The 24,089-nt window shown below is 44.3% G+C and overlaps 1 protein-coding gene across 1 annotated transcript in view; it reads right to left on the reverse strand.

Moving 5' to 3' along the window:
* The window catches only part of LOC135550804 (protein turtle homolog B-like), a 187,968-nt gene extending 165,281 nt beyond the window's left edge, over positions 1-22,687 (reverse strand). Inside the window, exon 1 of the mRNA XM_064981929.1 lies at positions 22,397-22,687. Within this exon, the coding sequence (XP_064838001.1) occupies positions 22,397-22,460 (64 nt within the window). The 5' untranslated portion in view covers positions 22,461-22,687. The remainder of the gene's footprint in view (positions 1-22,396) is intronic.
* Between the last annotated feature and the right edge of the window lie 1,402 nt (positions 22,688-24,089).

Here is a 24,089-nt window from a genome sequence, read left to right on the forward strand (position 1 = left end):
AGTTCCTTGGCCTCCACATCACTAACAAACTAACATGATCCAAGCACACCAAGACAGTTATGAAGAGGGCACGACTGAAAATATTTGGCATGGTGTCAGGTCCGCAAGGCACTACAGAGGCTAGTACATCACTGGGGCCAAGCTTCCTGCAATCCAGGACCTCTATGTCAGGCGGTGTCAGAGGAAGGCCCTAAAAATTGTCAAACACTCCATTCACCCTAGACATAAGACTGTTCTCTCTGCTACCACACGGCAAGCGGTACAGGAGCGCCAAGTCTAGGTCCAAGAGGCTTCTAAACGGCTTCTAACCCCAAGCCATAAGACCCCTGAACATCTAATCAAATGGCTACCCTAACTACTTGCATTGCCCCCCACCCTCTTTTACGCTGATACTACTCTCTGTTATTATCTATGCATAAGTCACTTTATTAACTCTACCCACATGTATATATTATCTCAATTACCTCGACTAACCGGTGCCCCCTCACATTGACTCTGTACCGGTACCCCCTATATATAGCCTTGCTATTGTTATTTTACTGCTGCTCTTTAATTATTTGTACTTTTTATTTCTTTTTTTTGTGTATTTTTATTAAAACTGCATTGTTACTTAAGGGCTTGTAAGTAAGCATTTCACTGTAAGGTGAAATGTTGTATTCGGCGCATGTGACAAAAACAAAATGATTTGATACTGACTACCTCAAATACACAGAAGCGTATATGGCAGACCAATCATGGAATTATAGATATACCTCTCCTTAATGCAACCGCTGTGTCAGATTTCAAAAGTTTACGGAAAAAGCAACACAGGCAATCTGAGATGGCGCTCAGTACAGAAGCCAAATTAGCTGCCATGTTGGAGTCAACAGAAACCAGAAAATACATGATAAATGTTTCCTTACCTTTGATGAACTTCATCAGAATGCAGTCCTAGGAATCCCAGGTCCACAATAAATGCTTGATTTGTTCGAAAATGTCTGTTATTTATGTCCAATTAGCTACTTTGGTTAGCGCGTTTGGTAAACGATTCCAAAGTCACAAAGCGCGTCCACTATAACGTGACGAAATGTCCAAAAGTTCCGTAACAGTCAGTAGAAAAATGTCAAACGATGTACTGAATCAATCTTTAGAATGTTGTTTACATATCTTCAATAATGATCCAACCGGAGAATTAGAATGACTTCAAATGAGCGGTGGAACGCAGGTGCTTCCCCTGTGAACGCGCATAGTGAATGCATGGTCAACTCGTGGCAGTGGTGACTATTTCCTGTGTCATTCGACCCCCCCCTTCACATTAGAGTCATCGGTTAACTTCTTGAAACTCCCCATCCCGGATCCGGGATTGTGACTAAAGCCTCAGGCTCATTAGCATAACGCAACGTTAACGATTTCTGAAAATCGCAAATAAAATTAAAATAATGCGTTTGCTCTCAAGCTTAGCCTTTTCTTAACAACACTGACATCTCAGTTTTTCAAAATATGCTTTTGAACCATAGAAATTGACTAATTTGTGTAAGAGTATGCAAAGCTAGCATAGCATTTTGTGTAGCATGTAGCACGCAACATTTTCACAAAAGCCAGATAACCAAATAAATAAAATCATTAACTTTGAAGAGCTTCGGATGTTTTCAATGAGGAGACTCTCAGTTACATAGCAAATGTGCAGTTTTTCAAAAAAATATTATTTGTGTAGGACAAATCACTCCGTTTTGTTCACGTTTGGCTATGAAAAAACCCTGTATACAGTTATAGCCTGAAGCTCATTAGCATAATGTAACGTTAACGATTTCTGAAAATCGCAAATAAAATGAAAATAATGCATCTGCTCTCAAGCTTAGCCTTTTCTTAACAACACTGTCATCTCAGATTTTCAAAATATGCTTTTGAACCATAGAAATTGACTAATTTGTGTAAGAGTATGCAAAGCTAGCAATGCATTTTGAATAACATGTAGCACGCAACATTTTCACAAAAACCAGATAACCAAATAAATAAAATCATTTACCTTTGAAGAGCTTCTGATGTTTTCAATGAGGAGACTCTCAGTTACACACCAAATGCGCAGTGTTTCCTGAAAGCTTCTGTGTGTAGGAGAAATCGTTCCGTTTTCTACATTGCGCCTGGCTACTGAAACGAACCGAAAATGCAGTCACCTACAACGTAAAACTTTTTCCGGATTAACTACATAATATCGACCGAAACATGGCAAACGTTGTTTGGAATCAGTCCTCAAGGTGTTTTTTCACATATCTCTTCATTGACATGCAGTTCGTGGAAGCTTGCTTTACTCTGTGTATTGTTTGGAAAAATACTGGCAGGTGACTTTTGCGCACCAATTTCGGCGCAGGACACCGGGCGGACACGTGGTAAATGTGGTCTCTTATGGTCAATCTTCCAATGATCTGCCTACAAATACGTCACAATGCTGCAGACACCTTGGGGAAACGACAGAAAGGGCAGACTCATTCCTCTTGCGTTCACAGCCATATAAGGAGATCATGACAAACAGAGCCTCAAAAATCCTTGTCATTTCCTGGATGCCATGTCATCTTGGTTTTGCCTGAAGCTCACGTTAAAGGGCACGCACAGAGAAGATATTTGTATTTCTGGACCCGTCAGAGTGTTTTCTTTCGAACAGTAGCAATTATATGCATAGTCGAGCATCTTTTTGTGACAAAATATCTTGTTTAAAACGGGAACGTTTTTCATCCAAAAATGAAATTGCGCCCCTAGAGTTCAAAGAGGTTAAAGTTCTATTGACTGTTGACATCTAGTGGAAGGCGTAGGAAGTGAAAACTCATCCATATCTCGCTGTAATTTCAATGAGAGCTTGGTTGAAGTTCTGCCACCCCCAGAAAAAAAACAGAAATTTCTCCGGTTTTTGCCTGCTATATGAGTTCTGTTATACTCACAGACATGATTCAAACAGTTTTAGAAACTTCAGAGTGTTTTCAATCCAATACTAATAATAATATGCATATATTAGCAACTGAGACTGAGGAGCTGGCCGTTTACAATGGGCACCTTTTCATCCAAGCTACTCAATACTGCCCCTGTAGCCATAAAAAGTAACACCGCATATGTTCAATTGGTCGGATTACCAGAATATAGTTAATTTCCCCCCAACTTCTGATGTTCCCAGAATCTCTGTTAACCAAGGGGTTTTCAAAGGTACCAATTGTATAGCTTACTCTTACTCCGTTACACTAACCCCCATCTAACCTCACCCCACAGCGACCCTAGCATTCGAGCTGAGCCCAACTCTGGAGCACCAGTGTGCTAGCTTGGTATATATATACACTGCCTCCCTGAACTCGCCTCTGACTGGGCTTGGACCAGGCTCCTCTACCTCGCTAACATACGTGGCTGCCAGTTTGACAACGTACAAACCACACAAAGTTACCAATTGGATAGCTCCATCTGTGACACTTCAAGCTAGCAGTGGAGTGAGGTTAAGGTGGATTTTCAGTTAGTAAAGTAACATGAAACAATAACTGACCACTACCAATGGCACACACATAATCAAGGCCAACACAAACATACTCCTTTAACTCTGGCCCTGACCCTGGCTGTGAGCCTGTTCAGGTTCCGTGTAAACAGAAAAAGAGTGATGTAGAGGTCTGCTCCTGTTGGTGCTCTGGGACTTCTCAGTGTGATAGAGTAGCTCATGTATCCAAAAGCCAACCCGCACTACCACAGGTGTGTGTGTGTGTGTGTGTGTGTGTGTGTGTGTGTGTGTGTGTGTGTGTGTGTGCGTTTCCAAAATATGTGGCGTGTGCAGGATAAGTGTGTGTGTACAGTTATGTCCAGTTAAACACTGTGCCAAAGAGGTTAGGAACCTGAGAAGAGAGGCAGACAGACACACTTGTACACATTCTGCCTGCCACAGTCACAAACCCAGAACTTTCAATACAGAGAGTAGGGATGGTGAAGCCAAGAGAGGAGATTGAGCTGACCAAAGAAAGCAAAAAAAAGACAATGGAGAGAGAAGATAAGAATAGGGATAGGCAGGATGCGAGGGGCTGATCCATCAGCCGTGGCCTTCTGGGAGTGACAGGGAGCGTCCGGAGTGCGTCACGGCTGGTGACAGGGGCCTGAGCAGGGAACAACTGATGATGTTATTGTGTACTCTCACTCTCATTTGGCACATGGACCAGAGGAGGAACTGCATTCAACTACTGGGCCCATCTACAGCACGGAAGAGAGATCAAGATGGATAGGTGGAGCGTGAGGTGGGGGGATGGATGGATGAAAGTTGCCGACATACTGTAGTATAGATCAATTTCTAGAGAATGACAGGAAGATGTGCATCACTTACTGCACACATCAATTCAGACTAATATATATGCATCATGCACTTCAAGGTGCATCTGTTCAAGAGATATTCTACTACTGCTTCTATACTGTAGTATCTCATACGCCAATGGAGAACCAGTCTTATTCTATGATGTCCGGTCAAATATACCATAGTGTCCCTTTCTGGAATACAGAACCGTGTTTTATACAATCCAGACTATCTATGGGTGAATTGGAGGGCTCCGGATCTTTGCCGAGGGTAGGAGGCAAGCTCATTTCTCGGGCTGAGTGCAGTGCAGCGGGGCTGGGCCATGGTATCTCATGGCCTGGGTCCCATGAATGTTTAATGGGGCTGGAGTAGCCGGCATGGAGGAAGCTGACTGCGCTGCATCAGTGGCCAGCTGTAAAATGAGGGGAGGAAGCGGCCGTGGCAGGGGGATTGGGGGACTGAGGAAGAGGCACAGCACTGTGCATGCAAACGTTCTGCATATGGGAAGACATGGTGCCAAAATGCCCTGTGCAAGCTACACACCACACCACACCACACAAACACACAGATATACACAGAGATACTGTACAATGCAACATGCACATACAGTTGAAGTTGGAAGTTTACATACACCTTAGCTAAATATATTTAAACTCCGTTTTTCACATTTCCTGACATTTAATCCTAGTAAAAATCCCCTGTCTTAGGTTAGTTAGTATCACCACTTTATTTTAAGAATGTGAAATGTCAGAATAATAGTAGAGAGAATTATTTATTTCAGCTTTCTTTCATCACTTTCTCAGTGGGTCAGAAGTTTACATACACTCAATTAGTATTTGGTAGAATTGCCTTCAAATTGTTTAAACTTGGGTCAAACGTTTCCGGTAGCCTTCCACAAGCTTCCCACAATGAGTTGGGTGAATTTTTGCCCATTCCTACTGACAGAGCTGGTGTAACTGAGTCAGGTTTGTAGGCCTCCTTGCTTGCACACGCTTTTTCAGTTCTGCCCATAAATTCTTTACAGGGTTGAGGACAGGGCTTTATGATGGCCACTCCAATACCTTGACGTTGTTGTAAATAAGCCATTTTGCCACAAATTTGGAAGTATGCTTGGGATCATTGTCCATTTGGAAGACCCATTTGTGACCAAGCTTTAACTTCCTGACTGATGTCTTGAGATGTTGCTTCAATATATCCACATAATTTTCCTGCCTCATGATGCAATCTATTTTGTTAACTGCACCAGTCCCTCCTGCAGCAAAGCACCCCCACAACATGATGCTGCCACCCCCGTGCTTCACGGTTGGGATGAAGTTCTTTGGCTTGCAAGCCTCCCCCTTTTCTCTCCAAAATAATGATGGTCATTATGGGCAAACAGTTGTGTCCCCAGTCAGGTCTGTCCTGCTCCTGTACCGTCAGTCCTGCTCCTGTCCCACGCATCAGGCCTCCAGTGCGCCTGCACAGTCCAGTACGTCCTGTGTCCCCTCCCCGCACTCGCCCTGAGGTGCGTGTCACCAGCCCGGTACCACCAGTGCCGGTACCACGCATCAGGCCTCCAGTGCGCCTCCACAATCCAGAGCTTCCGGTGACAGTTCCCAGTCCAGAGCTTGTGGCGACGTTTCACAGTCCGGGACCTCCTGAGACAGTCGGCGGTCCGGGACCTCCTGAGACGTTCTGCGGTTCGTGACCCCCTGAGACGGTCGGCGGTCCGGGACCCCCTGAGACAGTCGGCGGTCCGGGACCCCCTGAGACGGTCGGCGGTCCGGGACCCCCTGAGACGGTCGGCGGTCCGGAACCTCCTGAGACAGTCGGCGGTCCGGGACCTCCTGAGACGTTTTGCGGTTCGGGACCCCCTGAGACGGTCGGCGGTCCGGGACCTCCTGAGACGGTCGGCGGTCGACCCCCTGAGACGGTCGGCGGTCCGGGACCTCCTGAGACGGTCGGCGGTCCGGGACCTCCTGAGACGGTCGGCGGTCCGGGACCTCCTGAGACGGTCGGCGGTCCGGGACCTCCTGAGACGGTCGGCGGTCCGGGACCTCCTGAGACGTTCTGCGGTTCGTGACCCCCTGAGACGGTCGGCGGTCCGGGACCCCCTGAGACGTTCTGCGGTTCGTGACCCCCTGAGACGGTCGGCGGTCCGGGACCCCCTGAGACGGTCGGCGGTCCGGGACCCCCTGAGACGGTCGGCGGTCGACCCCCTGAGACGGTCGGCGGTCCTGAGCCTCCAGCAACGGTTGGCGATCCAGCGACGGTCGGCAATCCAGAGCCTCGAGCGACGGTCTTCAGTTCAGAGCCTTCAGCAGGTGTTCTCAGTCCAGAGACTCCTGCGACGATACACGGTCCGGTTCCTCTGGCGACGATTCGGAGCCTCCTGTGACGATCTGAGGTCCGTTGCCTCCGGCAACGACACACGGTCCGGTTCTTCCTGCGACGATCCCCGCACCAGAGCCGCCATGGAGGAAGACGTCGTATCTGCAAACGGAGTGGGTACTTTGCCCCGCACCAGAGCCGCCCCCCAGTCGGTAGATGCCCACCCGGACCCTCCTCTATTGAGTAAGGTTTTGCGGTCGGGGGGGGTACTGTCCCACTCTGGTCATAGAGAGCTGTTTATTATCTGTTGGTTGGGGCGTGATAGTGACTAGGGTGGGTCATCATAATTAATGGTTTATGTTGGCCTGGTATGGTCCCCAATCAGAGACAGCTGTTTATCGTTGTCTCTGATTGGGGATCATATTTAGGCAGCCATTTCCTCATTGTGCTTTGTGGGATCTTGTCTACAGATAGTTGCCTGTGTGCACACCAGTAGCTTCACATTTAATTTGTGCTTGTTTGTTTTATTTGGTGAGTTTCTATTAATTAAAATATGTGGATCTCTACGCACCCTGTGCCTTGGTCCATTAATTTTGACGAGCGTGACACCAAACTGTTTAAAGGCACAGTCAACTTGGTGTATGTAAACTTCTGACCCACTGGAATTGTGATACATTGAATTGTAAGTGAAATAATCTGTCTGTTAACAATTGTTGGAAAAATTATGGGTATGCACAAAGATGTCCTAACCAACTTGCCAAAACTATAGTTTGTTAACAAGAAATTTGTGGAGTGGTTTAAAAACGAGTTTTAATGACTCCAACCTAAGTGTATGCAAACTTCCGACTTCAACTGTACACTCCCACTCAGGGCTCACGCATGCACGTGCGCATCCACACACACACACACACACACACACACACACACACACACACACACACACACACACACACACACACACACACACACACACACACACACACACACTCCAATGAGCATTGCTCTGCCTAGCAAATGGAGAAAAGCATTGATCGAAGTGAGTGCATGCAGTTCAAAAGCTCTTCCAACTGCCTTGCCTGCCTGCCCACCTTTCTGTCTGTGTGAGTGACGGAGAGTGGCTGGGCTCACAGAGCGATGACAGAGCCAGCAGCGTTGCAGTGGTCTCTCCTTGTGTTTGTTTCTGTGCGTGTGTCTCTGTGTGCGCCTGCCCAGGACTCTGATGGGAAAAATAACACTGACAACCCGGGATTCCTCTGAGAGAGAAAAAGGGCTAGAGACAGGCAGATGCCTCCAGCTTCTGTCAACCTCTGAAAGAAGGACACAGTGTATCCCACTGACAATGACAGCATTAAGGTGATTCGCACTTCCGAGTCACAGTCTGGAGTGTTGAATGACGAATGTCTAAAATAATGACAATGTTGTGCCTGAGGTTGGATGAGGCTAATGTGATCCCCAACCTGTGTGGGATCAAATCCCGGGCTCCACCAGTATTTACACTATGTTCCCTCTATTTGTCTCCCAGCTCCTTCTGTCTCCCAGCTCCTTCTGTCTTCCAGCTCCATCTGTCTTCCAGCTCCTTCTGTCTCCCAGCTCAATTCTGTCTCGGCTATCAATAAAACTGAAAAAAATAATATATATATATACATATATACATACAGTACCGGTCAAAAGTTTGGACACACCTACTCATTCAAGACTATGAAATCACATATGGAATCATGTAGTAACCAAAAAAGTGTTAACAAGCATGGCTACCACAGCGTTCTGCAGCGATACGCCAACCCATCTGGTTTGCTCTTAGTGGGACTATCATTTGTTTTTCAACAGGACAATTACCCAACACACCTCCAGGTTGTGTAAAGGCTATTTGACCAAGAAGGAGAGTGATGGAGTGCTGCATCAGATGACCTGGCCTCCACAATCACCTGACCTCAACCCAATTGAGATGGCTTGAGATGAGTTGGACTGCAAAGTGAAGGAGAAGCAGCCAACAAGTGCTCAGAATATGTGGGAACTCCTTCAAGACTGTTAGAAAAGCATTCCAGGTGAAGCTGGTTGAGAGAATGCCAAGAGAGTGCAAAGCTGTCATCAAGGCAAAGGGTGGCTACTTTGAAGAATCTAAAATTTTAAATATATTTTGATTTGCTGAACACTTTTTTTGGTTACGACATGATTCCATATGTGTTCTTTCATAGTTTTGATGTCTTCACTATTATTCTACAATGTAGAAAATAGTACAAATAAACAAAAACCCTTGAATGAGTAGGTGTGTCCAAATTTTGACTGGTACTCCTATATATATTTATTTTAAAGTATTATTTTTTCTAAACCCCCTTGTCCATAGACCTGTACCATAGTGTTCTGTGGGGCGTTTCAGACTGGTCTATCAGATAGTTCTAGTACATCAATAATCAGTTCTCAAGTATTAGTTTAAATTCAAAAGGTCATCAATGGCAGAACACCAAAGCCCACTAGCCCCTGATATAATTTTTTTGGGGGGAGACACTGGCCTAAGATCAACAGGTGTCTAATTGTAATGTGAAACAAAGCTCCCTCCAACATCAATATATTAACACAAGTTTGTGCACAGACAGGACATCGCAAGATGTTTCTAAAATAGGATTTTCATGGAATGCAGTTTTGTTCTACCGCATTTCACAATTTTGTTACCACCACAACCAAAGCCCGGAGCAAATGAAGCACACAGGCCAATTAGGTAGTGAACACTAGCGTGGAATTCTAATCAAGGGCTCTCAAACTGCGGGCATGGAGGATAAGATGTCTTAATCTTCTTATTCTGCGTATGGACAGCTGCCGCAGAGTAGATAACCCCGGGCTAGAGGTAGTGGTGGTGCTTGACTGCACATACTCCCAAAAACAGGTAGTATAGTGTGTGGGACTCCGTGTACAGTATGATGGCGAGAAGTACATGCTCCTGGATATAGGCGTGGCCGCTGCCAAAGAGGTGTAGATTACAGTCAATTAGTGGGCAGCCATGCTTGGGGAAGTGTTTTTCTAAATTTGCAGCAAATGCCAGCCTCTGCAAAATTCAAATGGAGGCTTGGAGTTGTGTGGCTTTTCATTGCATTGATGCATATGAACCCTCACTCATAAGCTCTAATACACACACACTTCACAAAGGTGCATGCACGCCAGACAAACAAATCTACAACAGTCGCCCCTCAGCACACAGACCTATGTACCCACTTCCGCACATACCGACACATATGAACACTCGTACACATCTTTCTATGCACGCATGTCATATGCACACACCAACAGAAACAACTTGGATGCACACACTGAGCCGTCACATTCACGCAATCCCAGGAGAGTATGCTCCTCATCCAATACGGCAGATCATTGACAAAGAACTTGGCTGAGGGACAGACAGACTACAGAGAACTAGGCTTTCAACTTCTGGACAAACATTTCAGCTGTATTTACATTTTAGTCATTAAGCAGATGCTCTTATCCAGAGTGACTTACAGGAACAATTAGGGTCAAGTACCTTGCTCAAGGGCACATCAAGAGATTTTTCAAATATTCTGCTCAGGGATTTGAACCAGCAGCCTTTCGGTTACTGGCCCAACGCTCTTAATCATTAGGCCGTTGCTTTATGATGTACAGCTCCATTACCTCCAATACTTTAGCCTTAATCGGCAAATGGGTGTTTATTTTTTATTTTTTATTTAACCTTTATTTAACCAGGTAGGCTAGTTGAGAACAAGTTCTCATTTGCAACTGCGACCTGGCCAAGATAAAGCATAGCAGTGTGAACAGACAACACAGAGTTACACATGGAGTAAACAATAAACAAGTCAATAACACAGTAGAAAAAAAATAGTCTATATACATTGTGTGCAAAAGGCATGAGGAGGTAGGCAAATAATTACAATTTTGCAGATTAACACTGGAGTGATAAATGATCAGATGGTCATGTACAGGTAGAGATATTGGTGTGCAAAAGAGCAGAAAAGTAAATAAATAAAAACAGTATGGGGATGAGGTAGGTAAAATTGGGTGGGCTATTTACCGATAAGACTATGTACAGCTGCAGCGATCAGTTAGCTGCTCAGATAGCAGATGTATGAAGTTGGTGAGGGAGATAAAAGTCTCCAACTTCAGCGATTTTTGCAATTCGTTCCAGTCACAGGCAGCAGAGAACTGGAACGAAAGGCGGCCAAATGAGGTGTTGGCTTTAGGGATGATCAGTGAGATACCCCTGCTGGAGCGCATGCTACGGGTGGGTGTTGCCATCGTGACCAGTGAACTGAGATAAGGCGGAGCTTTACCTAGCATGGACTTGTAGATGACCTGGAACCAGTGGGTCTGGCGACGAATATGTAGCGAGGGCCAGCCGACTAGAGCATACAAGTCGCAGTGGTGGGTGGTATAAGGTGCTTTAGTGACAAAACGGATGGCACTGTGATAAACTGCATCCAGTTCGCCGAAGTCGAGGATCGGTAGGATAGTCAGTTTTACTAGGGTAAGTTTGGCGGCGTGAGTGAAGGAGGCTTTGTTGCGGAATAGAAAGCCGACTCTAGATTTGATTTTCGATTGGAGATGTTTGATATGAGTCTGGAAGGAGAGTTTACAGTCTAGCCAGACACCTTGGTACTTATAGATGTCCACATATTCAAGGTCGGAACCATCCAGGGTGGTGATACTAGTCAGGCGTGCGGGTGCAGGCAGCGAACGGTTGAAAAGCATGCATTTGGTTTTACTAGCGTTTAAGAGCAGTTGGAGGCCACGGAAGGAGTGTTGTATAGCATTGAAGCTTGTTTGGAGGTTTGATAGCACAGTGTCCAAGCACGGGCCGTAGTATATAGAATGGTGTCGTCTGCGTAGAGGTGGATCGGGGAATCGCCTGCAGCAAGAGCAACATCATTGATATATACAGGGAAAAGAGTCGGCCCGAGAATTGAACCCTGTGGCACCCCCATAGAGACTGCCAGAGGACCGGACAGCATGCCCTCCGATTTGACACACTGCACTCTGTCTGCAAAGTAGTTGGTGAACCAGGCAAGGCAGTCATCAGAAAAACCAAGGCTACTGAGTCTGCCGATAAGAATATGGTGATTGACAGAGTCGAAAGCCTTGGCAAGGTCGATGAAGACGGCTGCACAGTACTGTCTTTTATCGATGGCCGTTATGATATCGTTTAGTACCTTGAGCGTGGCTGAGGTGCACCCGTGACCGGCTCGGAAACCAGATTGCACAGCGGAGAAGGTACGGTGTGATTCGAGATGGTCAGTGACCTGTTTGTTGACTTGGCTTTCGAAGACCTTAGATAGGCAGGGCAGGATGGATATAGGTCTGTAACAGTTTGGGTCCAGGGTGTCTCCCCCTTTGAAGAGCGGGATGACTGCGGCAGCTTTCCAATCCCTGGGGATCTCAGACGATATGAAAGAGAGGTTGAACAGGCTGGTGATAGGGGTTGCGAAAATGGCGGCGGTAGTTTCATAAATAGAGGGTCCAGATTGTCAAGCCCAGCTGATTTGTACGGGTCCAGGTTTTGCTGCTCTTTCAGAACATCTGCTATCTGGATTTGGGTAAAGGAGAACCTGGAGAGGCTTGGGCAAGTAGCTGCGGGGGTGTGGAGCTGTTGGCCGAGGTTAGAGTAGCCAGGCGGAAGGCATGGCCAGCCGTTGAGAAATGCTTGTTGAAGTTTTCGATAATCATGGATTTATCGGTGGTGACCGTGTTACCTAGCCTCAGTGCAGTGGGCAGCTGGGAGGAGGTGCTCTTGTTCTCCATGGACTTCACAGTGTCCCAGAACTTTTTGGAGTTGGAGCTACAGGGTGCAAATTTCTGCCTGAAGAAGCTGGCCTTAGCTTTCCTGACTGACTGCATGTATTGGTTCCTGACTTCCCTGAACAGTTGCATATCACGGGGACTATTCGATGCTATTGCAGTCCGCCACAGGATGTTTTTGTGCTGGTCGAGGGCAGTCAGGTCTGGAGTGAACCAAGGGCTATATCTGTTCTTAGTTCTGCATTTTTTGAACGGAGCATGCTTGTCTAAGATGGTGAGGAAGTTACTTTTAAAGAATGACCAGGCATCCTCAACTGACGGGATGAGGTCAATGTCCTTCCAGGATACCCGGGCCAGGTCGATTAGAAAGGCCTGCTCACAGAAGTGCTTTAGGGAGCGTTTGACAGTGATGAGGGATGGTCGTTTGACTGCGACTCCATAGCGGATACAGGCAATGAGGCAGTGATCGCTGAGATCCTGGTTGAAGACGGCGGAGGTGTATTTGGAGGGTCAGTTGGTCAGGATGACGTCTATGAGGTTGCCCTTGTTTACAGATTTAGGGTTGTATCTGGTGGGTTCCTTGATGATTTGTGTGAGATTGAGGGCATCTAGCTTAGATTGTAGGACTGCCGGGTGTTAAGCATATCCCAGTTTAGGTCACCTAACAGAACAAACTCTGAAGCTAGATGAGGGGCGATCAATTCACAAATGGTGTTCAGGGCACAGCTGGGAGCTGAGGGGGGTCGGTAGCAGGCGGCAACAGTGAGAGACTTATGGAATATATTCAGGGCATAATGCGCAGACAGGGGTATGGTGGGGTGCGGGTACAGCGGAGGTAAGCCCAGGCACTGGGTGATGATGAGAGAGGTTTAACTCTGGACATGCTGGTTGTAATGAGTGAGGTCACCGCATGTGTGGGAGGTGGGACAAAGGGGGTACCAGGGGTATGAAGAGTGGAACTCTGGGCTCCATTGTAAACTAAAACAATGATAACTAACCTGAACAACAGTATACAAGGCATATTGACATTTGAGAGAGACATACAGCGAGGCATACAGTAATCACAGGTGTTGAATTGGGAGAGCTAGCTAAAACAGTAGGTGAGACAACAACAGCTAATCAGCTAGCACAACAACAGCAGGTAAAATGGCGTTGACTAGGCAGGGAGGGTCGGATTAACTACACACAGAGCCTGAGTGCGGCTGGGGCCGACAGATAAAACATAAACAAGCAGAATGGAGTACCGTGATTAATGGACAGTCCAGCATGCATTAGCTATGTAGCCAAGTCATCAGTGTCCAGGGGGCAGCGGTGGATGGGGCAGGGAAGCTGGACTGGCGAGTATTATCCAGGTAAATAAAAACTGGCTGGCTGTGCAGAAGGTTTAAGCCGCTAGCAGTGGCTAACCATGGCTAAATAGCTTGTAGCTAGTTAGCTGGTTAGCTTCTGGAGGTTCTTGAATGTGTTCTAAAAATTTTAAATAACAGCAGATTCCGTATCACATTGGGTGAGGCAGGGTGTAATTCACCCCAGCTGTTCCTGCCAGGTAATATTAATAATTTTCCCCAGCCATTTTACTGGGGATCTAGCACTGATCAATGGCATATTGAAATTAATGTAACGCATATAAACTGTAATGTATACCATAAAACATTGCAATACAGAAGACTGTGATGAAACTGATTTGATCTCTGATGGAGAACATCACAACATTTTAATCCATGCACTTCTCTGACTCTCAATTACTGGGTACTGGGTAGGCAAACAATTGTCACTTGGGTCCATGGCACCAACAGAGAATGAATCAATGTTCACCTATGTGAAATCGACAACAGCGCTCTAAAATCCATGGACCCTGGCAGGACCTGGCTGTTATATTATATTTTGTCCTCCTAATACATAGTCCCCACTGTAGAATCCCTCTCTGCTGGTGTGATCTCAAACAAACACAATCATAGAGGAGCGTTACCTTACCAACCTGGCCCTCCATGGGGGCCCTGGGGGCCTGGGTAGTGACCTCATAGTTTAAATGAGTTCAAAGGCATCACTGCAGCAGAGGCAAGATGGCCAACCCTCAGTGCATGGCGTTTCACAACCCATATCAAGCTTGTCTCCATCAAGGCAGGGCAGTTCAGCAGCTGTGAGGAGAGTACTCACGTCATCAACAGCCAAGCAGTCAATGAACTGAAAAGCCATGAAAGACGCTTATTTGAAACAGGGTCTGGGACTTCTCACCCTTGAAAACGCCAAAGCCTTTGCCACAACAATTAATATTCTGGACAATATGCCTGATCTGTATTCTCCCTTTGCAGCCTTTGGCCCCAGTGATTACAAGCTTGGACGGCTTAAATGTGACCTGCGACAAGAGGAGATGTTTCGCAAACATATGAGAGCGCAAATGCTCCTCTAAACAAACACACTTTCAGTCGACTGCGAGTCAGGTAATAGGCCTGTACTGTAGCAACTGCGGCTCCAAGTCCAATCCCACCACAGGTTTTTGTGGGCCGTGGAGTGGGCCTGTCGATGCATATTAGGACAAGTATAGCATTAACATGCCGATCAATGGCTCCCAACTATCAGCTCCTGTCTCCATCCTTCATGAGATCAGTACACAGGGCCAAGAGATTACCCGCCCGTCTCCCTCCACACAAAAACAACAGCGCACCCAGACTCCTCTACTCCACCTTCCCTCCTGGCTGATACATCATTTAAGGCATGCAGGAAGTTACAAGGTGAGGAAGTCCTTTTCCCTGTACAGACTTGAGCTTTTCCCAAAAGACTTAAGCGGTGGGACGTCAAACACTTGAGCACATGCACGCATGCATGAAGCCACTAATCTGCCAGAATAAAAACTAAATGTGGATTCCTGTCTTCTTTTGCTGTGGAAAGCCATTGTTTGGAGTGCAATATATTTTTAAGAAATTGAATGCCACAGCTTTGTCCTTTGAGACACGAGACACTTGCTTGACCTTGAGGCAGCACCCCTGTCTGCATAAGACATCTTCCAACAAGGCAATAGCTAATCATATAAATCATACTAACAACATGAAACACTGAGACAGGGCTACATGTGCTACCTTATCGGTCAATTAGCAATTGTCTACTCCAAATGGTTAGACGTCCAGCAGACATGGAGAGGGGAAATAGACAGGTAAAATAGTGTGTATTATGCACCACTGCAACATGAATAAAACAGAAATGTACTTTGTTGCAAATGTGAACTGGGTGGTTTTCAGTGTTGACAAGACACACTGACCTTACTACTACACTAAAGCTCTGTGGAGTAGAATCATGCATAATTGAAGATGTTCCACAAGGCTCCCACCCATCTTCATCTGGAGCATCTTTCACCAGTACTCTCTAGCATCAGTTGGTCCAGAAGGCACCTCAACCAAAGAAACTGGTTTCTCTCAGTGACCCAAAATGGAGTCTGGATCCCAGGGGACTTAGGACCTGAGGCAATCTTTCATATTCCAAATATCAGCTGATTGATGTCTGAAGGTTGGTGACTTTTATCGAGCACGGCATTTGCCCTGGGCGAGATGGGAGGCTGCAACTGTACTTCCCATCAAGCTCAAACAGGGTGAAGGACTTCCTTTAGCGGGACATGGACTCTATCAAAAGCATATTAACATGCTAACAAGCATAAACAACCATGAACTAGAGGAAAGATGAAAAGTAGCTTTATGTGTTACTGCTCTATGCTCTTAATGCTCTACCAAATTCCTTAAGCATCTTTTTAAGATCTATTTCAAGAAAATCTTTATAAGCAGTGACCCACATCTCTCCATAACGGACTTCTTTCTCATACTGGTTAACTACTTACCAGAATATACATCCCATTAGATGCATAGTAGCATAATAAAGAACCATGTGCAAAAATATCTCTACAAAAAGGTATTGAAGAACCTATGAACTTATGCAGGTTCAAATACTGGCCAAGGCCTCACTCTTCGAGAGCTACTTCTAAGTACGACCGCCAAGCCAGAGCACCGGTTTCCCCAAAAACATTTTCTACACTTTTGATATTTTTTCAAAAGTCCACTGTTGATACAGTCCCAAAATATTTTGGATGTTAGCCGTTAAGTTTTCAAGATATTGGACTTTAAAGAAACAAAGTGTCACCGGCCACATAATAATACTAACAAGTTGAGCATCAGGTACCAGAGTAGGTGAAGGTACCACGTTCATCTGTACAAACAATAGTACGCAAGTATAAACACCATGGGACCACGCAGCCATCATACCGCTCAGGAAGGAAACACGTTTTGTCTCCTAGAGATGAACATACTTTGGTACGAAAAGATCAAATCAATCCCAGAACAACAGCAAAGGACCTTGTGAAGATGCAACATTTTGAACAGAAACTAAATGTTTCATTGGATCAGTCTAAAATTTGCACATACACTGCTGCCATCTAGTGGCCAAAATATAAATTTCACCTGGGCTGGAATAATACATTATGGCCTGTCTCTTGCATTTCAAAGATGAAGGAACAAAGAAAATACAAAATTACGTTTTTTTTTCTTTGTATTATCTTTTACCAGATCTATTGTGTTATATTCTCCTACATTCCTTTCACATTTCCACGAACTTCACAGTGTTTCCTTTCAAATGGTAAGAAATTGTATCAAATGGGCCTGATTTACAGGCAATTAGATTTGGGTACGTCGTTTTAGGCAAAATTTAAAAAAAAAGGGCCGATCCTTAAGATTAAGTGCCAACCACTGGTACCATTAATGCTAGTTTGTGATAGTTTGACCACCAGAGGGCATCTTTGAGAAGCATTTGATAGCCTTCAATAGTGGCTGTACTAGAGAATTTAAAACCTATTTTTGTAAGAGCATACTATATGGGACTGATTTTAACTTCTTGAAACTCCCCATCCCGGATCGTGACTAAAGCCTCAGGCTCATTAGCATAACGCAACGTTAACGATTTCTGAAAATCGCAAATAAAATGAAAATAATGCGCCTGCTCTCAAGCTTAGCCTTTTCTTAACAACACTGTCATCTCAGATTTTCAAAATATGCTTTTGAACCATAGCAATTGACTAATTTGTGTAAGAGTATGCTAAGCTATCTTAGCATTTTGAGTAGCATTTAGCACGCAACATTTTCACAAAAACCAGTTAACCAAATAAATAAAATCATTTACCTTTGAAGAGCTTCGGATGTTTTCAATGAGGAGACTCTCAGTTACATACCAAATGCACAGTTTTTCCTGAAAACGTCTGGAGAAATCGCTCCGTTTTGTACATCACATTTGGCTACCGAAACGAACCGAAAATTCAGTCACCTACAACGTCAAACTTTTTCCGAATTAACTCCATAATATCGACCGAAACATGGCAAACGTTGTTTGGAATCAATCCTCAAGGTGTTTTTTCACATATCTCTTCATTGATATATCGTTCTGTGGAAGCCTACATTGACACCTGGTAAATGTGGTCTCTTATGGTCAATCTTCCAATGATATGCCTACAAATACGTCACAATGCTGCAGACACCTTGGGGAAACGACAGAAAGGGCAGACTTACTCCTCTCGCATTCACAGCCATATAAGGAGACAATGGAAAACAGAGCCTCAAAAATCCTGCTCATTTCCTGGATGCCGTCTCATCTTGGTTTTGCCTGAAGCTCACGTTCTAGGGCACGCACAGAAAATATCATTGCAGTTCTGGAAACGTCAGAGTGTTTTCTTTCCAAAGCTACCAATTATATGCATAGTCGAGCATCTTTTTGTGACAAAATATCTTGTTTAAAACGGGAACGTTTTTCATCCAAAAATGAAATTGCGCCCCTAGAGTTTCAACAGGTTAAGAATTGTTGCTTAATTAATTAGATTAATATTATGGTGTTTATATTCCAAGAAAAACAAAAATCCCCTGGGTCTCCAATAGGATGGAACGGAAAGTATGGCGCTGTTCAACATGACGGTTGTAGACTACAGTGCTGGGCTTTTTAGCTAAAGAATCCCCATGTCGTGTAGGCACGCGGAAGACCAGGATTCAATTCCCCGACGGGTAGGAAGGAGTAGCCTGTCCTTGTAAATTATATAATTTGTTCTTAAATGTTTCCATATGTGTTATTTCATAGTCGTGATGTCTTCACTGTGATGTCTTCACTATTCACATTGTAGAAAAGGAGTAGGTGTGTCCAAACTTTTGAGGCCATCAAGATGTTTTGGATCGAGAAAACAAATACATTGATCATCTCAACAAGGTTTTACCCGTGGTCGTGGAGCTGGGTGGAAGTGCAACAAAAATTTAGTTTAAATGATATATCTGTGAGAATATCCAAGGGGCTTTTATGTAATTCTAAATTAATAATAATAATAATAATAGCTTATTTCCCATTATTTCGTTTTCAAATAACGTAAAATGAGCGAGAACATGGAAATGGATGTAAAAATGTATCACTAGCACTTTAAACAATGCCACTTAATATAATATAATGTTTACATACCCTACATTACTCATCTCATATGTATATGTACAGTGTGGCAAAAAAGTATTTAGTCAGCCACCAATTGTGCAAGTTCTCCCACTTAAAAAGATGAGGCGTGTAATTTTCATCATAGGTACACTTCAACTATGACAGACAAAATGAGAAAAAAAATCCAGAAGATCACATTGTAGGATTTTTTTTAAATGAATTTATTTGCAAATTATGGTGGAAAATAAGTATTTGGTCACCTACAAACAAGCAAGATTTCTGGCTCTCACAGACCTGTAACTTCTTCTTTAAGACGCCCTCTGTCGTCCACTCGTTACCTGTATTAATGGCACCTGTTTGAACTTGTTATCAGTATAAAAGACACCTGTCCACAACCACAAACAGTCACACTCCAAACTCCACTGTGGCCAAGACCAAAGAGCTGTCAAAGGACACCAGAAACAAAATTGTAGACCTGCACCAGGCTGGGAAGACTGAATCTGCAATAGGTAAGCAGCTTGGTTTGAATAAATCAACTGTGGGAGAAATTATTAGGAAATGGAAGACATACAAGACCCCTGATAATCTCCCTCGATCTGGGGCTCCACGCAAGATCTCACCCCGTGGGGTCAAAATGATCACAATCCCAGAACCACACGGGGGGGACCTAGTAAATGACCTGCAAAGAGCTGGGACCAAAGTAACAAAGCCTACCATCAGTAACACACTACGCCGCCAGGGACACAAATCCTGCAGTGTCAGACGTGTCCCCCTGTTTAAGCCAGTACATGTCCAGGCCCATCTGAAGTTTGCTAGAGAGCATTTGGATGATCCAGAAGAAGATTAGGAGAATGTCATATGGTCAGATGAAACCAAAATAGAACTTTTTGGTAAAAACTCAACTCGTCATGTTACTGTCCAATAAACTGCATGCTTTTCCGAGTCATAGTGGGAGCACGACACACTGTGACTATTATCATACGACACCTAGTTTACTTCGATATGATGGTTATATAAATATTTGTACATAAAGGCATTTCCACCACCATTTCTTGCATAATGAATTTTACCGACACCATGTCGAACGAACCATATTATCTGTCTGCATTTATAAAGTTGCACCAATCTCACGCGCTCACTCACACAGACACATACACACCTTATACCGAACCTTCACAATGAAATTGATTGCTTTAAATTGGCTGTCTCAGCATTCCTATTTTTGGTTAATTAGTAACTAGTGTTAAGATTTCTGTGAGGTCATCAACAGTCGCCCACTCTCTCCAATCTCCTCTTTTGCAATGTGTATACATACCACTGAAGTATTTTTTTTTTTTTTTTGCAATGGCCCTGTGAGGCAGTAAAAGTATTAAGAACTGAAATCTCTAACATTATGCCAAACTAAATCTCTTCCTGTGTGTTTACATTCTTTACCCTCCCCGGTCTGCACACACGCAAGACATATAGCCCACTCATGCAAGCACAAATACATGGACGGACAGACGGACGGATGGACGGACGGACCGACCTACCGACCTACCTACCTACCTGAGAAACGATCCTGGGGGCAAGTGATGTTCCAACCCACCCCTTGACCCAACACAACCTGGCCACTCTGCACCTGTGCCATGTGCATTATGGTGGAGCGCCAGAGTGGCATTTAACTCACAGCTTAATCATAATCAGTTTTACAGGGGGAAAGCGCCATCCTGTTAGTGGGCATATGCTCATATCATGGTTAAAGACTCACTATTCCCTCAGGGGGGCTATGTGGGGGATGTAACAAGTGGAGTGTGGATACTAGCAGCCGATTGCTATGCACCCCTCCAGGCCTCCATTAACAACGCTCTCCATGCTCCCACGCCCCCCACTCTGTCATCCCATATTGCTTAGAGCCAGCCAACTTAAATGGTGTTGGGGGGTGTTGAGTTTGTGTGGGAAATAGGGAAATAGGTGGAAGGAGAGACAGACAGACAGAGGAAGCGAGTGAGGCAGAGAGGAAGATAATTTAGAGAAAGCACCTGACCAAATAACGGGGGAGAGATGGAGGGTGCGTGTGTGTTATGGGGGGGGGGGTGCACAGACAGAGAGAGGAGCAGACAGAAAGACAGTAGATGAGACTTAAGACGGAGACTTAAGACGGGGAGAGAGTAACAGATTAATGGGGGGGCAGAAAGAGAGAACTTGTGTCCAAGGTTATCGCTGGCCAGAGTCGTTTGCCAGCTGACAGCTTGAGAGTGTTTGGGCAGAAGAACGTAGTACAGCCAGCTTCTGCTGGTGTGTATGTGTGTATGTGAGTGTGTACAGCTCTAGAGCTCAGTGACTGTCTGTCTGTAACGCCGAGACGGGGAACATATGCAGAGGAGCGCAAGAGCGGCAGAGCAAGGTGACAGACAGTCAGTCCTCAGTCGTCCAGAGGCATATAACACCAGCAGCACAGCGCCACTCACTGTACTGTCCTCGTCTTCTTGGCAATGACAACCATCTGCTGCCTGCCTGGCTGATACTGCATTGAATGGGACTACATGTGAAAGGAAGATATACTACTATTGTAATGAATGCTGTAGGATACGTGTAACTATTATCTCCATAGCAGGAAAGGCTAACTGTCAAAGTAAACTCGACCTCTTGATTATTAAACCAAAAATGTACTGTCAACTATCAATGGATATATGCAGTATAAACTTACTTGCACATGTTTCACCATACTTCAACATACTGTACAATGTACCATGTTGCAGCAATTTGATAATATCAAAGATCCCTCCACCCAGTGGACAAATATGAAAGTACTGGGCTAATTGAGTCCATATAAGAGACCGGCATATTGGGATGAAAATGTGTCCATTTATCACTTTACCTGTTTTGGCAAGACATTATGTATTACCATAGTTGGTAGCACAAACATACAAGTAGGTCTGCATTTTGCGATGAAGGAAGTCAAAAGAAAACTCTACAGGACGGGTGTTTTAGAATCTATAACACACTGAACTAACCATGCGTTTTTAAACATACAAAAAGCTATAGACCAGTTAATATGCTTACTGTAGCTTACAACACTATTGAGAATCAGGATGGTGCTTTGCATGAGCCTCTGCAGCTACCTACAGAGGGTTAATCAAATTTATAGCAGCATGACAATCCATGCCCAAAACATATTATTAGATATATTAGTGATATATATCATGATTAGTGCTGTTAATTTCTTATTATCCACCCCCATTATCCTAATTTAGATACTGGACATGGAGTGGCTATTCATAATTAAAATAATTTGTATTACTTTTCCTCCTAATTTGTGCTTATATCATCATTCAACCAAACGTAACATATCATACTAAATGGAGTGTCTTGGATTTACGTACAGAATAATAGTAAATACTCTGAGACCATTTTGCAACATGACACTTCGAAACAGGTGCAAGCACTTCAAACACATTGAATATCCAATTTAATCATCTCAATTTTCGTCCTTCTGTTAATTACTTGTGGACAACATTTACGACAGGCAAACAACCAATCATTCTGAAAGCCATATACCCTTTTAAACATATCCACAATAAAACTTAATCAGCAAGCAGTATAACATATTGCACTTCAACTCACCTTGAGCTGCCGTTCCTCGGGTGCAGAATACACTTGCTATCAAAGTGACCACATACCAAATCATAGTACTATTGCCAACCAGAAAGAAACCTCATCATATCTCAAAGTGTCCCTTGCAAGAAACCTTTCATTGCGGAGCCCCCAGGTCAATAAACGCGCTATCTGCTGCTGTTGATATCATTTTTATCATGCCCTGCACCATACTGCTGACTTTTTCACCGGCGCTTTCCTTCTCTCTATCCCTCCCCTGCACTCCTTTCGCATCCTCTCTCGCTTAGACAGAGCACCTGCAACACTGAGAGGAGAGCAGACGGGTCTTGATGGCAAATCTAACATGAAACCAAGCATGACAATTTAGCTATTAGATCCGCCTCCGCATTATTTTTATTGGTGAGTTTGGGAGGGTTTGGGGCGTGGATTGGTTTCCCCACTGTCGCTCTGGAGGCACTACCAGAATACCAGACGAGCCCTGTTTCAAGGTGAGTTGGAGCGTGAAGTTGTACAAGAGCCGCAGAATCATGCGCAATAACAGTGATAGGTTCTGGATCGAATATGCAAGTTCCTCTATCTAAAACATAATTGCTCTCACTAACACGAGCGGAGAGTTAGGATTCCAAATATGTCTTCCATCTTTATGGGACTTGATGCAAAAACAATGAGGCGACTTGCAGGTGCAACCTGCGCGCGCTCCTACACTCTTGACGGTGAGCGGTCCACGGTGCTACTTTATCATACACTAATCGTTTATTGACACAGACTTTCATTAAAATATGTTCTACTGATTCATGGCGTTCAGGAATATTGGATTACTTCCTACTATAATTCAATATTGCCATCAACCGAAGCGCAACATGCGTCATTCTGATATAGCCCTGAGTAGAGCTACGCCAACGTCTAACGATACTGCCAATAAGTCCGTGAAGAACACATCTCGATAGTTTATCTCCTGTTTTCTGAGGATAGTTCCCCTTTCCATAGGTCAAATTGTCATTGCTTGCGCACAACTATTCTGTATCTCCACCGCAGAAATAGCTATTCTAATAGTTAGCCCACGAGTCGTAGGCTATTACACTTTTGTAATAAATTATTAACCATTGGTGTAATTACAACATTATTTGTTGAGCTTTTTATTGTGTTGTGTGTACTATACCATATGATTGGTTAATGTCCTATGTAGGCTGTTCTAAAGGCTTTATGAATGCATATCTAGCCGATTACCATTGTGGACAGAAGATTTCAGAGGTACATTATATTAGTGTCGCCTACATGCAGAACACACTTTGAAACGTAAACACGTGCCAATTAATCTGGAGTAATGAGGTTTTTTTTTACTCGTGAGGGTTTAAATACCATCATAAGAGCTTTAAATAATATATTTTTAGTCCAGTGGATTTGATTTTAAACCACATAATACACAATTTCTAAACTATTGGGAGAAGATATTAGTATTAAAAGTGTTAAAACAATAAGTAAGGAAGTCATTTGTGTATGATTTGCAAAGTAGCACTATGCAAACAACAGTAAATCCTTCAGTCGTAATTATGGACACTTTCTTCCGTAGCTCGTAGGCCTCGTACAGTGGGAATGGTTTGCTATTTCAAACTTTTTTAATGGAAGCATTGGTGGACTGCCAATGCTTTCTGACCCTCAATTATGCCAGCCTCTATATGACATTTTACAGCTGGGCAGCACT

Source organism: Oncorhynchus masou, chromosome 12, assembly GCF_036934945.1.
Source record: "Oncorhynchus masou masou isolate Uvic2021 chromosome 12, UVic_Omas_1.1, whole genome shotgun sequence".
In the NCBI taxonomy this organism is placed as follows: domain Eukaryota; kingdom Metazoa; phylum Chordata; class Actinopteri; order Salmoniformes; family Salmonidae; genus Oncorhynchus; species Oncorhynchus masou.